Source organism: Rhododendron vialii, chromosome 6a, assembly GCF_030253575.1.
Source record: "Rhododendron vialii isolate Sample 1 chromosome 6a, ASM3025357v1".
Lineage (NCBI taxonomy): Eukaryota > Viridiplantae > Streptophyta > Magnoliopsida > Ericales > Ericaceae > Rhododendron > Rhododendron vialii.
This window is the reverse complement of record NC_080562.1, coordinates 10,973,421-10,990,550: the sequence shown is the minus strand read 5'-3', so window position 1 is coordinate 10,990,550 and position 17,130 is coordinate 10,973,421. Positions and strand designations below refer to the sequence as shown.

The 17,130-nt window shown below is 37.6% G+C and overlaps 1 protein-coding gene across 2 annotated transcripts; it reads left to right on the top strand.

Annotated features, from left to right (window-relative positions):
• The first annotated feature begins 1,975 nt into the window (after positions 1–1,975).
• LOC131331403 (pyridoxine/pyridoxamine 5'-phosphate oxidase 1, chloroplastic) lies at positions 1,976–17,130 on the top strand. Of its 2 annotated transcripts, XM_058365324.1 has the most exons (15): positions 1,976–2,058; positions 3,716–3,899; positions 4,234–4,428; positions 4,511–4,549; positions 7,541–7,708; positions 7,814–7,919; positions 9,696–9,862; positions 9,991–10,233; positions 10,602–10,690; positions 11,082–11,132; positions 11,218–11,308; positions 14,518–14,622; positions 14,709–14,779; positions 14,897–14,992; positions 16,859–17,130. In XM_058365324.1, exons 2-15 carry the CDS (start codon positions 3,765–3,767, stop codon positions 16,923–16,925), a joined length of 1,623 nt encoding a protein of 540 aa, XP_058221307.1. In that variant the 5' UTR covers positions 1,976–2,058; positions 3,716–3,764; the 3' UTR covers positions 16,926–17,130. The 2 variants fall into 2 exon arrangements, with proteins under 2 accessions (XP_058221307.1, XP_058221308.1); XM_058365325.1 differs by lacking the exon at positions 1,976–2,058 and having other exon boundaries at positions 3,757–3,899; positions 4,218–4,428.

Here is a 17,130-nt window from a genome sequence, read left to right as displayed (position 1 = left end):
GTCAAAACTGCGTTTTTGCATGGCGAGCTTGAAGAACAGATTTATATGCGTCAGTCTGAGGGATTTGTTGTTTCTAGTAAGGAGGATCACGTTTGTTTACTTCATAAGTCTTTGTATGGCCTCAAACAATCCCCTAGGCAGTGGTATAAGCGGTTTGATACATTTATGATAAGCCAGTCATATTTAAGAAGTGAGTATGACACTTGTGTGTATTTTCGAAAACTTCCAAATGGTTCATTTGTTTATCTACTGTTGTATGTTGATGATATGCTTATTGCTGCCAAGAGTGTGTCAGAAATCAACAGGTTGAAACAACAGTTAGGTGGTAAATTTGAGATGAAAGATTTGAGTGCGGCAAAACGTATTTTGGGTATGGAGATTTGCAGAGATCGAGTAGCTGGCAAATTATTTTTGAATCAAAAGTCTTATGTTCTTAAAGTGCTTGAGCGCTTTGCCATGCAGAACTCGAAGCCAGTTAGTACCCCTTTGGCAGCACACTTTCGACTTTCAATTGAGTTGTCACCACAGTCGGAGGATGAGGAGAAATATATGTCTCAGGTTCCATATTCGTGCGCAGTTGGGAGCCTTATGTACGCTATGGTATGTACTCGTCCTGATATTTCACGTGCAGTTAGTGTCGTTAGTCGTTATATGGGGCGTCCAGGAAAGGCACATCGGGAGGCTGTGAAATGGATACTACGGTATTTGTGTGGAACTGCAAGTGTTGGTCTATTGTTTGGGGTTGCCAATTCTGGTAATCATGCTGTTGGTTATGTTGATTCAGATTTTGCCGGTGACCATGATAAAAGGAGGTCTCTGACAGGTTATGTCTTTACTCTGTCCGGAAGTGCCATTAGTTGGAAAGCTACTTTACAAGCTACAGTTGCGCTGTCTACAACAGAAGCGGAGTATATGGCCATTGCTGAAGCTGTGAAGGAGGCATTGTGGATGAGAGGTTTGCTTTGTGAGCTTGGTCTTGCACAGGGTGTGAGTTCAGTATTTTGTGATTCGCAGAGTGCTATACATTTGACTAAAAATCTAATGTATCATGAGAGGACCAAGCATATTGATGTCAGGTATCACTTCGTTCGGAATATCATCTCACAGAAGCAAATTGAGGTGAAGAAAGTGGGTACGGCAGATAACTCAGCAGATATGTTGACTAAACCGGTTCCGGTTGCCAAGTTCAAGCATTGCTTGGGCTTGCTTGGTATTTGCAGTTGATCGCCCCTCGGGGGCATTTGGTGAGTGAGAGGTTAGAAGGGGATAACTATATTTGGTTATTTGGTTCAGTGGAATTCATGTCAAGGTGGAGAATTGTTGGGAATGCCTTGTATTCTTTAGTCCCACATTGGTTAATTATGTTGTTCCCGTTTTTGTAGCCTATTATAAATAAGGCTTTTGGGGAACTTCTAAGAATTATCTTTTGGGCTTTCATATTGTGGCCTTTCTAGAGTTACGGATTATAGCCGGCTCTTTGTATCTCTTCTTCACGTTGGTTAATGAATCCTCTCTCTTCTCGCCCGTGGACGTACCCATCTTGGGGAACCACGTATATCTTGTGTCTTTGTGATTTCTTGTTTAGTTTTCAATTTCTCGTTATTAGCTTGCATTCATAGCGTTCGTTACAACAGATTTAAGCATTATAATGTGCCAAAGTGATTGTCGACACTTAATAAAAAATATAACAACCTCGAGTGTTAAAAATGGATTAGTTACAAACTCAGATCATACACAAATAAACTTTGATATCCGGGTGTGAATATCATTGGATCACTTAGGCCATAGAGTGATATTCACGCTAGGCCGAGCCTATACCCCTCCATCAACGAAGAACTCGCTAAGGAAAGATTAAACCCTACTTGAAACATAACTGATTTGTCAAGTGATTGAGAAAGATCAGTCTTAAAATGTAACGAGGAGATATATACGACAAGGTTGGCCAAAGTCTCCTAAACTCCACGTTGAGATTCAGTAGAGTTGGTAAAATCGAGTCCGAAATTCACACCCCATGAGGATCACAATTGCCGAATAATCACTCCAGTCCGGGTTCCCATATGGGAACGAGTTCTGCTATGAGTAGGGACACTGGTAGGGATCCTTACAGGGACAAGTCCTAATAATTACACTTTTACTTATTCCTTGTTACAGTTTGATCCTAATTTTGGAATGTCTTTGCTCTTCTGTACTGAAGTTGTGCTTCAGCTAACTGTTGCTCTAATTCTCTAAGTTTATCCTATTCTTTTCCTATGAATCTAGTAATGGTGTTACTAGATTGAGGTTGGCTTGCGTATAAAGCTGTATTTAAAAGTCTACTTATCAAAAGGTTCTAAGTAAATATTTCACTTTCTAATCTACGAGTGTAAATTAAAATGTGTTCTTCTTTGTTCATGCATGCAAAGGATAAAAGCTTGTAATCAAATATTTGTGAACCCTAATCGGTACTTACCACCACATGATCCAGATAAATTGTTTAAAATAATCTGAATATTGTATACAAAATATATATCTTATTATCCATTGATTAATCTTTCTTTTCATAATCACTTACCTCCTATGTGTCAAAATTTTATCCAAAGAGGTTTTTTTACCTTCCTTCTTAACCTACCTCCGAATACTATATTCCCTTAATGTCATTCTTTGGCAAAACGGGTTAAAGACTCAATAAGGCTTTATGGTTGAAAGGCTTGAAATCATCACTCCTTAAAATTTTGAATTTTGGGATCTTAGAGATGTATAAAAATTGGATTAAAATTCTTTAGGTAATACAGACATATAACTCATACAACATTCATGTTATTTATGATCATAGAGACGTTTCTTTTCGGGAGGCCCTAAAGAACAATAAAGAACTGAAGAGAAACTTACTATATTATTGCTGACGCTGCTGATTACAAAGACTCAATTGCTGAAGATTGACTCGATCAATTACAATTGCAACAAATGTTTTCAAGTAGCAAGTGCTTAAGCATTAGGAGAGTCGTGATTACAACTGAAGAACTTGACCCTATTTATAGACTCCAAAAGATAAAATGATCGGTAACCTGCATCGTCACATCTTTTAACTTTCTTTTACAAATCAAATTCTCTATTATTGACACACAAAGAGATATGTCCAAGGGTGGTTGTACTATACTTCTATTATTTAGCGAATGCTTCCAAACTTATCATGCTGTTATCACGTGGGTCGATACTTTTTCAGCATAAGTTTGGAAGCATTCGCTAAATAATGGAAGCATAGTACAACCACTACAATCACCCTTGGACATATCTCTTTGTGTGTCAATAATAGAGAATCTGCTTTGTAAAAGAAAGTTAAAAGATGTGACGATGTGGGCCAGTGATCATGCGGCATCTACTTTTCTTTTGAAAAATCGATGCTTTGTTTGGATTGCGTTTTAAAAAAAATTTCTCAATTCAAAAAACACTTATTACCTTTATTTTCACGCGGCATCTACTTTTCTTTTGAAAAATCGATGCTTCGTTTGGATTGCGTTTTGAAAAAAATTTCTCAATTCAAAAAACACTTATTACATTTATTTTCAATCATTACTCACACTTATCTCCAATCTTTATTCTCATTTCTCTCTCTATTTCTTTCCAATCATTAACTCTACTTTTAATCATTACTCTCATTTATCTCTCCATTCATAACCCTACAAAATTTTTCAAAAATTTCTCAAAAAATTCGTCCGAACACAAATCTCTTTTCATAAAGATGGCGGACGTGCAAACCAACGGTCAGAAAACTCGTGTAAAGAGCAATGAGCTCACTGATACGCAAAGCCGAAACTAAAACTATGCAATCCCTTCTCGCCCGATTACTACTCCTCCCTTCTCCCACTTCTTTTGTCAACCACCACCGTCGCTCTCTCAACCCTCCTCCAATTCTTCTCTCGGTGCACTCTCTCTCTCTCTCTCTCTCTCTCTCTCTCTCTCTCTCTATATATATATATATATATATATATATATATATATATATCTTATATCTATCTATGTTCATGATTGGTACCGTACGCAGCGGGCGGAACCAGAATTGTTAAGCGATAGAATCAAGTATTTGAGCAATATTTGAAAAAAAAAAGACCATTGTTGTAATTCCGTTGAGTTTCTACTTTCAATACTTACATAAGAGGACTTTTGCAAAATGGGTGACTCCACTTGTCACAACGTGGCTTCGCCCAGGGCAACTGACTAATATAGGAGTAACGACCTAGTGATTGTTAATTCTAGGGTTTGTATTCGAGGTCGGGGTTTCGTCGGTGGTGCTCGGGCTCCGGCGAAGTGCGAGGGATGGCTAGTAGACCGGTTTCGTCAGTTGAAAGCTTGGAAAGTTCGGATTCGATCAGGTACCTGTCGCAGAGAGAGGCAGCCGAGATCGATGAGATCCTCATGGGGCCTCTAGGGTTCAGCGTCGATCAGCTAATGGTCAGTTTTTTCAATTTCCTTGTATTCCTCTTATACTTCATTTAATTTTTTTTGTGATTACTTTTTGACAATGTGTTCGTAGGAATTGGCCGGATTGAGTGTTGCTACCGCCATTGCAGAGGTGAGTTTTTGGGCTGCGTTCGTTTTCCTTTGGTGTCTGCCCTCCAATCGAGGCTTCGTTTTGTTCCATGTGAACTGTTTTCGAATCTTTGGCTTTTCCCATTAGAAAATTTGGCAAAATATCTTTCGGAGGAAAATGATTTACAGTAAAATGGGGAAAATTGACTTACAGAGAACCTGATAACCTAAGAAGCACATGTAGATAACCTAAGAAGCACATGTAAGGGTACAAGTGCATTTACCATAACCACACGGGTACATCGGTACGGCAAAATCTAAGAAATATAGAGTACCGCTACAGCTATAACAAATGTACTTTTATAATATAGAGCAATGTATTAATTGCACGCCAAATAAAAGAAATAACTAAATGAACTTGGGTTATTAAGAATCCAACATCAATAACTGTATACTGCCAACTTAAAGGTGTAAATCAAAGTTTAATGGGATTATGCTTAAGAACCTATGGACCAAAATATTTATTCTGAAAACATGCTAAGCATATAAACATGAAGTCTTGTCAACGTAACTTCATCTCTGTATTGGGTACGGTTGATATATATTGGGGTACGAGAAAAATCATAGGGAAAAATTTCGGCACGTGTTTTGTGTACCTGATACGTAGTTAGAAGAATCATGCCAACTACCAGTACCCCGATACGTTACGGGTACGAGTTACAAGTATGACACAAGGTTTTAGAAGTACCCATGCTTCATAGAGAGGACAAAGCCGGAAGTCATTTGACAAGATGCATTCCGTTTTGAATTGGAGTTAAAACACCGCTTTGGCCCCGTCAATTTGTCAGATCATCAACTTAGCAAAGTGTAGTTTTGGACGTGTACTTAACGTTGTAGGGGATTTGATCATGCTACTGATTTCAGGGTAGTCTTTTGTACAATCAGCTTACAATTTGGAATATTTAGGTGGGGAAGAGGATCCACCCTAGTTTGAAGTTACTACCCCGCAATGGCTGAATTTTGAAAGTTGTAGGAATGTTTTTAAGTGTAAAATAGTTTACATCAAAACAAATGGAGCCTCTAAGTCATGGGGTTGAACAGTGTAATAAGAAATTTAAGTTGATTGATAGTGTCCAGTTGTAGGTATTAATAGCTCATGTCCTATTGTGTTCGTTTGTTATGGGGTGTTTTATATGGCAAGGATTTCTTCTGTTGTTTATGCAGCACCAAAATAGCAACAAAGTTTCCTTTATGGAATTAGGGTTGTTAATAAGCACTAAAGGTAATTTAGATTGTTCCTGTCGGCAATCTGACGAAATAGATTCATACAGAGTGCGGATAAGTAAATTGAAGTAAGTACAAGAGAATCATTTGCAACACACATACAGAAGCTTTGTCCATGATGCACTTGTTTTTGACAATGTTATCTTATTGCTTGTTGTGACTCTTGGTTATTATTTCACCTTTTTTGGTTTTAGATTTTTTGTTGTATTTACGGAGCTCTTCAATGGACTGCTGAAAGCATGAAATATCAAAAAGAGCTTAGCTCCTCCTCCTTTAAAATTTTTTATGTACTGAAATTTGCCACTGATGCTAAACTATGTCCACACCCTGAATGAGAAACCAAGGTTGAATTATTTCTTGACATTTTGTCATATAACATAATGATAACCCTTTTGCAAGATCTTTTCAGGCTTCGTATATCTCCCATGAAGAGAGTGTTGATACACTAGCCTCCATGACAGAGATAATGATGCCTCTCCCGAGTGATTTGAGGTCTAGTTCCGTGTTCATAGAAGCGATTTTGAAGGAAGATGTATTCCACGATTCCATCTGTGTCATCTATGTGTTTACATGTGTATTTGGTCGATTTTTTCTGGATGTTTCCTCTTATTTATTAGTGCACGAGAAATTAGTTCCCACATAGGCTTCAACTGTTGTTGAACTAACATAAACAATGGATTTGTTCTCGCTCATTGACATGGTTTAGCGTGGTATGGTGTGTATTAGATTTTTAACCACCAATTCATCGAAATAGGAATAATATCCTTACATATTTCAATTATATCCAATAAATTTATGGCAGTGTTCGATAAATTACTCTAAAATCCCTATGTGTATATTTCGCAGACTATTATTTCTTAGAGTGCTCAATTTTCATACCCTCATTTTTTTTTTTTGTGTGTGTGGCAACACCCCTTTCTGTTAGTAATTAATAACGTGAAGTTACATATATAGTCAGTAGTCGCCAATATGCATTATTTTAATCTTACCGCAGAAATGGAAATTTTAAGTATATGGGTTAAGTATACTTAAACAGGACAAGGAATGAAAAATGGTGAGTAAGGTTCACTATTATTGTTCTTGCATAAAAGATTTTAACAACATTGTTACTAATGTGTCCCCACTCCCCACCAATGGAAATTTTTGGGTCCGCCGCTGCCCGTTTGCCTTTAAGGTGTTGAAATCCTCTCTTTTTGTGGGATGCTTACCTTCATATGCATGATTCATCATTGCATGTATACTTTTTGTTTTCATTTATTTGTTCAGCTATTCGCTTTTGGTGAACTAAATTCAGAGAGCAAGATGATAACGTGACACAATAGGATAAAACATGGAATTGATACATGTGTACACTTAGAGCTAGAATTAAGTGACGACTTGATGGAAAAAATCTCTGTAGTAGTTAAGTTGGTGATTTTCCAAAACTTAAATAAATTACCTTTTGAACAGGAATAGAATCATTAGATTGATACCTTATGGCAATGCAACAAATTCTCAATTCTCACCATCATGGTGGTCCTTGATGCTGGGAGATTAACGCTGAGGAATTGGCAGTATTGTGGCTGAATTTTGACCAGAGTAAAGATTGTTGGGAGATACAGTGGTTTATTTTCCCCTTATATACACCTAATCATATATCTGGGGTCATAATGTTTGGAACTATTCTACATGAGAAATATTATCTCTGGAATCTTAAACAACCTGATTCAAGTTGTCTGAGGCTTTATCTGTGCTGCTAATCTTATGACAGGTGTACAGGTCCAGTGAGTACAATCGCGTTCTTGCTATTTGCGGTCCTGGGAATAATGGTGGTGATGGTCTTGTAGCAGCTCGCCATTTGTACCACTTTGGGTATAAACCAGTTGTTTGTTATCCAAAGCGTACTCCCAAACCTCTTTATGATGGTCTGGTGACTCAGGTATGGCACTGGAACTCAAGTTGAAATATTGGTGCAAGGTTAGATAATAATTTTTATTTTTATTTTTTCTCATAGTAGTACTGAGTTGGTGCAATAATTTTGTAGCTGGAATCTCTCTCGGTTCCTTTCCTATTGGCAAAAGATCTGCCCATGGACTTATCAAACGACTTTGATATTCTAGTAGACGCAATGTTTGGATTTTCATTTCATGGTAATTTCTTCTTCATCACTTGCATGATTTTCTTCCTGCACCTGCTCTCTCTCTCTCTCTCTCTCTCTCTCTCTGTGTGTGTGTGTAGGGCCAGTGCTATGCTTTTGATTTGTTCTACTCCAAAACAATTCTATCTGGTCTAAGTTTCTGAGTCACTTTCGGAGCTGCTCCTTGGTGTTTCCAAATGTATATTTTTCCCCCAGTAATTGAGTAATTTATTACCAAGAAAGAAAGTTTACAATGAAGATCAATACATGCATTTAAATGCTACTCAACCATTGCTGAAACTGGTTGAACTAGCACAAAGCACACCTCTTACAAACAAGAGTAAAGCATTTACAATGTAAGCAACAATCCGATCGATAGCACATCACAGAGGCAAATCCTGACATCTCATGAACTCATGAAACAATTGGTTTCACCAGAGTTAGACTGATTTTCCATTTCGTATTTGTTGTACATCTGTTTTGTAAATTTGCTTTTAGGTTTTAAGAGTCTATGTATAGCACTTAAGTTTGTCATTTTTTTTATCGGCACTTAAGTTTGTCATTTTAGGAAGGCAAAGATGTGAGAAGCTAGAGATTTTGTTAAGATGGTAGCCTTACTAGCCTCTTCTTTCTTCTGCTTGTGGTTTCAAGCGCCCTAGTCACTCTAGCATTTTCCTCCCTTCCCCTCCCCTCTTTCTTTTTCCTTGGTTCCCTTGGGAAACTCTAGGGTTTCTTTCTTCTCTCTATCCTTCATTGTCCATGTCTTGTTGAGAGTTTTAGTTTTAATACAACTGCAGTTTGTTATGGTATGGTTTCAATTCACAGCTTACATCAACTCAACTGTACTGTGGTTTCTCTTCATGAGTTCTTTCCTCTTCAACTTTGGTGGGAACAATTACCTTCATTGAGTTCCCACCCAGCACGAGCATCCTTCATTTGTTGCAAATTTTCTGAGTCTCTTCTTATTTTCCTCCCTAGTTAGAAACTTAGAACTTATCCACAAGAAGGGGGTCGTCATTTGAGTTTCTTTCCCAGAATCTTTCTCCCCAAATTCCACTTCTTTGGAAAAATTTTAGAATTCAAGCTCTTGAGGATGTGTAGAGATATAAGCTATAGTGGACGAAGAGATGCTTCCTGTCCTTTGTGGAACAAAAGCGAGGATGTGCAAACTGCTTTTTCTTTTTCCTTATGAAAGCATGGCCTTCCTTTAGGTTAGCCTCAGTCCCTCTCTCTTTCTCCTTCCAAATTTGACGGGAAGGTTTCAAACGAAGATTAAGGTGACATCTATCAGAGCAATGGCCAAAGGAATTTCACGAAAGTGCATGCTTGGGGCTTCCAAATGTATATTTAATGAATAATACTATCATTTTTTTTATAACGGATAATACTCATTGTTACTAGTTTTTCCATAGTTGGGTTAATTTCCATGAAATATGTTAGCCTTTTCTCAGATTGACTTTATTGAGATATACGATGTCAACACTTCTGTAGTACAAGGAAAAAATGATATTGCAAGCATGAAAATATGCTAGAATGAATGATGTAATCATTCTCTCCCTTGCTGAAAGCTAAACACCCAAGTCTTACAGATTTTTTCATTCAGTTATTAGTTAGTACAAACCCAAGTCTTTTGTGGAGGTTGCAGTCACCTGTATGGTGTTTTGTATTTTTGCTTAGTCTGTCATATATGTGACTGTTGTAGGGGTTACAAGGTGCATGTGGTTAGGGTATTCTTTACCTTTACCAAATGGTATCTGAGGTTATAAAATTTAAACTTCCAATCCTTCAGGTAACCCTAGGCCTCCTTTTGATGATCTAATCCAAAGGCTGGTATCTCTTCAAAAGCGTGATCGCAAGCGTCAGGAATCACCTGTTGTCATCTCCATAGATATTCCATCTGGGTGGCATGTTGAAGAAGGAGATATCAATGGAGGTGGCATTAAACCTGATATGCTGGTAACCTTTGATTGAGACTTTTTTGGTGTACCTTCTGCTCAGAAATTTTGGTTAGACACATAAATTGTTCTCATCATAAACATATACTCCTCCACCAGCGTCATGAGTGCAACTTTATGATGTTCTAGGTTTCATTGACTGCTCCAAAGTTGTGTGCGAAGAGATTTTGTGGTCCACACCACTTCTTAGGAGGAAGATTTGTCCTGCCATCAATTGTAGAAAAATTCAACCTGAAACTTCCACCATACCCTAGCACTTCTATGTGTGTTCGGATTGGAAAGCCTCCACAAGTTGATATATCTGCTTTGAGAGAGAACTATATTTCTCCAGAGTTTCGTGAGGACCAAGTGGAGGCGGACCCCCTTGCTCAGGTAATGTATTCAGAGCTGCATGGTTGATTTTTAGTCTAGGTTTGGATTACTTTTACTCCTTGGGGGTTTGTTTGACAGGACAAATAGGGATATTTAGCCCTAGGTTACTTAATTTCTCATGGAACTAGTAGTGATGGATCAAAACAATACCTTATCCCCCTAAGGTATTATATATCCCATGTTGCTGGGATTTCATCTCCTATGATATTTTATCTTGGCTACAAAAGTTTCAACCAAACCAAATGTAAGATATATGATCCCCTTGGATTTGTAGTCCAATTGGATGCTCACATGTGGGCAAACAAGCGGGCCGTAACTAATTCAAGCTACTTCATTGTGTCATACTGAAGGATTTAGTTATATTGCAGTTCGAGAAATGGTTTGCTGATGCAGTAGCTGCATGCTTGAAGGAACCAAATGCTATGGCTCTGTCAACTGCGGACAAATCTGGGAAACCGTAAGTTTCTCTAATTATGCTTCTTCTTTTTTTTCCTGGTTCATTCATATTTGATGGTAATTGAAGTTGCAAGAATAGGTCTGAGCAGCTGAAGTACCCATGTTGCTCAAATGATAATACATTCATGAACAGCTCAAGTATCCATGTTGCTCAAATGATGGTACTTTTCATGATAATACATTTCAAATGATAATTCATGTGATTGAGTTAATATGAGGTGTTAAGTAGAACGATCAAATTCTAGGAATATAATGCCATTTGGCAAAGTTTTAAATTTTCAAGGTTATGTCAGATTTGGACCTCATATCTTTGATATTTAACGTAGTGAGTGTGTAGAAGTATATCAATGTCTGATGCTATTCAATTACATGTTTTTTTTTATTTTATACAGTTCATCAAGAATTGTGTTGCTAAAAGGAGTTGATAAAGATGGTTTTGTATGGTAAGTGTTGTGCTTGACTTCTACAATACTGCATTGGTCCTTTTGTCAATGCTTATCGTTCCATTTCTTTTATTCAATTGTGCAGGTATACAAACTATGAAAGCCAAAAGGCTCGTGAAATATCTGAAAATCCTCGTGCGTCGCTGTTGTTTTACTGGGATGGTCTAAATCGCCAAGTAACCCCTTTCTTTTCATTGAATTGCCATGTTTCATCTCCGCCTAAAATTAGTTGAGCTGGACTTGTAACCTTGTGTGCTTATTATATCTTAAGCCTTGTCGTAATTGGCAAATGGTGGTTATAAAATTTGTAAATTATGTGATACGGGAGGATTTGGGTTTACTAAATACAAGTGAACAGGTTGCCTTGGACAGAGCTTAATGGAGAAATAGGATTCATGTAGCCGATCCCAATTAATTGGGACACAAGGCTTGGTCTGGTTAGCAGCAGTGAAAGTGCTAGGGTTTACAAAATGACCCCAGAAAGTTAGGAATTACTAAGAAGTGAGGGTTTTAAATATCTTGGCTCAATTATTGGTAAAGGATGGAGAGATTGTGGATGACGTAACACATAGAGACATATCAAGTGGTGGTGTGCTTTGGGAGTGTTGTGCGAACGCATGATACCTGCAAATTGAAGGGGATTTTTTTTTTGTACTGCTACAAGACCAATCATGTTGTAGGACACAGAGTGTTGTGTTGAGCTACTAAGAAACGACGTGCAAGTAAGATAGGTGTTGCTGAAATGAGAATTTTGAGATGGGCATGTGGTAAGACTTTGGAGATAGAATTAAAAATGCGAACTTTCGCAGAACGGTAGGGGTAATACCTATAGAAGATTGGATATAATAGACTAAGTTGGTTTGGACATGTCTATACTAAGCGCTAAGGAGAGGGGTAGACCAAAATTAATTTTGGAGGTGGTAGTTCGAAACAATCTAGGTTTTTTGGATATCATGGAACACAATGCCATTGGAGGAGCTCAAATGGAGAAAATAGATTCATTTAGCTGATCACTATAGATTGGGACTTAAGGCTCGGTTTGTTTTGTTTTGGTAATCATGGCCCGTGTTTTTGGAGTATGTAATCTGGGTGGTTATCGTGAAAAAAATAAATGGCAGATGCCTAATTAGGTTGCAGTATTTTTTTTTTGATCCGAGGTTGCAGTATTTGGATAACATGCAAAGATATGATCTTCTAAAGAGGATTCCTAGCAGCGGCAGATTAGGATCTAGAGTTGTCCCCCCACTTGGAATGTAAGTTCCTACTACAGAAAGGGCGTGTTTGATAGTCGGTTTCAGGGATGGGATAGGATTACGAAAGTGGAAGGGCACCCAAAAACCATGTTTGTTTTGATTTTGAGAGGCCGGATTGCCAATCCGAGGGGATTGTGAATCCCCCAATTTCACCGGATTATCCATCCCATGGGAGGGGCGTTACTAACAATCCTGTCCCATGGGATTGAATGTGGAAGACCTCCCATTTTTAGCTATAGACACAATTACCCCCGCTGTATATACGCCATTTTCATAACAAGAAGCTCACCGGCTGGGAAAATCAGAACAACCTCTCTGGGCTTGCCGGAAAAATCAGAAACTCGATACCACGACTCAGATCTAGGGCTTAAACAATAGCAGGAGCTGCTCCAGCAACTGAATCTTCTCCGTCATTCTCCGCCGATCTTCCTTCAACGATTCCAGCTATTCCGACTCCGGCAGCCACGACTCCTCTCTCTCTCTCTCTCTCTCTCTCTCTCTCTCTCCTCCCCCTTGTCATCTTCATTTTTGGGTTTTCAGACGGTGGGTTTTCATTTTTGGGTGTCTGTGGAAGAGAGAGAGAGAGAGAAGGAACTGTGTATATGGGTTTAGGTTCTTTGGTTTTCATTAATTGGAGAGAGAGACAGGATAATGGGCGAGAGAGAGTTAATGGGTTTTTTTTTTCTATTAATTTCTTTTATCCGATTTTACTATTTGCATTTTTTAACGTTTTGTTGTTTACTCATATTTTTTGGAACAGTTAAAGTCTGATAAAAAAAAAATGAGTGGAAAAAATAATGAAAAATGATGTTCTAATTGTAAGGGTAAAATTGGAACAAACAATTTTAATCCCATCCTATTCTAATCTAAACAAACATGTTATTAACAATCCCATGATTAAATCCTGTGCAAAACAAACATGAAAGAAGGAGTCACCTCCTCATTAATAATCCTACCTCATTACCAATCTCAATCCTAATCCCACCTCATTACGAATCCTCTCAAAATGAAACCTGCAATCAAACATGCCCAAAAGTAACAGACACAGAAAAGTGGTGCTTTGTTTGCATATCCATTTAATTTTTGTTAGATATTATGAAAAGGAGCCTTGCAGTAGCCATTGGCTGATCAAATTAGAAATGCTGCCCTAGCTGGGGCATTGAACAAATCAAATATTCTTCGACTACCTGCTTGAAAAAGTTCAAATAGAACCTAAACTCGATATTAGAACCATGATTCCATTATCCACGACATCTTCACGGAGAGTTTAAAATGAAAAGACTATTTGGTCTAGTCAATGTTGGAAACACCATGGACGAGTATGAACGTTTGATTTTTTTTTTCTTTTTAAAAAAATGCTCCCAATGATAACAATACATAAAAGTGCATACCTCTTCTGAAGTTGCAAGAAGTATGGAGTCAATGTTTTAGAAGCTACAGATCAAATTGGCTCTTCAGTCCTGAATGAATGGAATGGGCTTCGTCATCGAGTTTGATAGCATAATTATACTCCAAAGGAACATTTTTCCTGTTTATTTGCCATACCATTTGTAGTTATCAGTCCTTGAGTGATAGAAGAACTACTTATCTTCTCTTAGATAGTTGATTGGTTGGCATCTATGGTCAATCAGTAGGCCTTCCCTCCAGACAACTTGAATGATAGAACTATTTATCTTCTCTTAGATAATCAATCGGTTGGCATCTATGGTCAACCAATAGGCGTTCCCTCCAGACAACTTGCCTCAGTGAAGGATCATTGTCCCCATAAACTAAGGTTGGAACCACTTGAAGAAAGCAAGTATAGTGTTACGCATCTTCTTTTTTTTTTTTTTCTGGAATAAGAAAGTCCACAAGTACATGGACATTCAGAAGAGAGGGACTATCTCCACTAGGACCAAGATAGACCTTTGACTTGTTCAGTCTCGTCTCACTTTCACGCCTCATGGATGAGTATGAACCCTGAAGGAATCATAGAGAAGTGGCTCCGTCCAGTAACAACCACCTTACCATGGATGATTTTGAACCTTTCATTTTCAAAATGCTTTATTATTTGACAATTTACTGATGATGATAATGCATAAAAGTGCATACCTCTTCTGATGACAATTGAAGGATAATATGGTGATTTCTAGGTAAGAGTGGAAGGACTTGTGGAGAAAGTTTCTGAAGAAGAATCTGACCAGTACTTCCACAGTCGTCCTCGTGGAAGTCAAATTGGAGCAATAGTTAGCAAGCAGGTTTCTTTTCGCCCCCACTTCCTCTTTCAAAGAACAGTAAATAAAGTCTGCGAAATCTACTAAATTTCTCTGATCACTCTATCCAGAGCACTGTAATTCCCAGACGCAATATTCTCCACCAAGAGTACAAAGAATTGGAGGCCAAATTCTCTGACAGGTCCCAATCATATGTTTATTTTTTTTTCTTTCTTGTGAATATTATGCCATTTTTCTCATTTTGAACTGTCTCCCAGCACTATGTCAACAATTTCAATACTATAACTTGAATCTGCAGAAATTTGATCCCAAAACCCAAACACTGGGGAGGATACAGGCTTAAGCCAGAGCATTTTGAATTTTGGCAAGGACAGCAATCACGCTTACATGACAGGTACTTTTTCCCTTCTCCCATACTACCATTTTATATGTGTGATCTATAGACCGATATGTAACCATAGGATCCAAGAAGAATTCAGTATGGATGCATTATCAGTTGGGTGAAATCATCCCTTTGGTTTTTGCGTACCAACAGGTTTTGTTATGGTTTGATAGTGGCCCAACATAAGCCCAAGTCCCTTATCAAAGCTAGAACCCAACATTATGCATAGAACGTACAGATGTGGATCATTGGTGAGATCCTAGCATGGACGATTGAGTTGGCCCCAAGGCATCTGGGTTCTGAAATTTTGTTCCCTTCTGATGTCCTTAATGATTTGAAATGGTGCAGTGGATCCAGATTGGGATCAAAATTGTGAGACTAATTCCAAATGCCAATTGGAGTGTTGGAAGAATACCCAATGTTTCAAATACTCGAGAGTGACTTGAATACCTATAGGAAATAATTTTTGCAGAAATAATACAGGCACATACATAAAATCTGTACAGCACGTACAAACGCCTTTTTGGGCCTGTGTTGGGTCATAAAAAAATGATCGGAGTCGCTCATTTTGTTTGAAATATTTTTTTTTTGGTTCTTGCAAAAAAATGAACTCAATCCGGTATCGGTAAGGGCATTTACAAAAACATCTAACTTTGCTTTAGAATTTAGGCTTGAATTCTGTGACAAAGTTGGATGTTTTGTAAACGCTCTTACCGATACCAGATTGAGCATATTTTTTGCAAGGACCATAAACAAAGTACTTTAAACAAAATGAGCGGCTCCGATCATTTTTTTGAGAACTAAAACAGGCCAAAATAGGCATTTGTACGCGCTGGTACAGATTTAAAATCTGTACTAGTAGCACCACTCGGAAAAGAAACTAAACTCGAGCCTTCAATAGAAGCGCCTCGCTGATAAGATTACTCAAAAGAGCTTCCTTGTTGTGTGTAATAGAATTCTGGTGTGTAAATGTTTCACATTAGAAAATCTGGTCTCTTTTGAAGATTTCCAAGTGTTCAATATTTCGGTTCGTAGTCATTTGTGAAAAGTCTAAATTTAGGGGTGAGCTTGGTCCAGATTGGTTCAGTTTTATAGTAAACTAAGAACCAAACCAATACCTACAGATTATGAATTTGGAGAACCAAACCAACCCACAAAAAGCATAGAACCAAACCATTTAAATATGGTTTGGTTTCGGTTTCGGTTTTAAACCATGGTTTGTTTTGAACTAAGCTATGATCTTCAAAATATATTTTAAGTACTTAAAATTATGAAAATAAAATTAAAAGAAAACTTATAAAAAATTTAGAAATTTAGGAATTGGGTCGTGGAAATTGACTGAACTGGTGATCCCATGTGCTTTCTTTGTATAATAAATAAATAATCATAGGAAATTAGGAATAATTTTGATATATAGAAGTTTAGTCTAAATTATCTTGGCAGGGAAGAAAAACTAAATGTTGCGGTGAATTTAATAGGATCAATAAATTAGGAAAGTAGTTGACTAAAGGCTCCCATATTCATTTGGTGAATCGTAATTATTATATGGTTCGGATCGGTTTGGAACCAAAACCGTAAATGTGAATTCACAAACCAAACCATATAACGCGGTTTTTAATTTTTTTAAACCATGATCAAACCATACTACTAAAAAACCGAATCAAACCTTTTGGTTTGCATGGATTTGGACTAGATTTGTAGTTTGATGGATTTTTTGCTCACCCCTAAGTCCAATGGCAAGACAGTACAAGTTAGACAATTACAAGATCTATTTTGTAATAAAATGGATTTGTACCTGGGAAAGGACCTCAAGTAACGTTTGTTTCTTCATATGACTGGATTTCCCTTGTAATGTCTCTTTACTTCCCCGTTTGACAGGATACGATACTCTCCTGAAGTGATTGATGGAAAGAGAGTATGGAAAATTGACCGATTGGCCCCATGACTAGTATTAGCAAATTCGTCATTGTAAGGCTCATCATCGGTATCTATTATGTAAGTAGTGAGACTCATGCATTGCATTCTTTTATGATTGAGTGACATGATTAGAGGGTTACATATCTTTTTTACCTTATTTTGCAGACGAATCAACTTATTGTCTACACAGAATCTGTAACTTGCAATAATAAGCCAAATGTTTGAGTATGAAA

Coding starts and splice junctions, on each gene's coding strand:
- LOC131331403 (XM_058365324.1), top strand. CDS start 3,765: ATGAGCTCACTGATACGCAAAGCCGAAACTAAAACTATGCAATCCCTT. Junction 4,550..7,540: donor TTGCTACCGCCATTGCAGAG/GTGAGTTTTTGG, acceptor ATCTTATGACAG/GTGTACAGGTCCAGTGAGTA. Junction 9,863..9,990: donor GCATTAAACCTGATATGCTG/GTAACCTTTGAT, acceptor ATGATGTTCTAG/GTTTCATTGACTGCTCCAAA.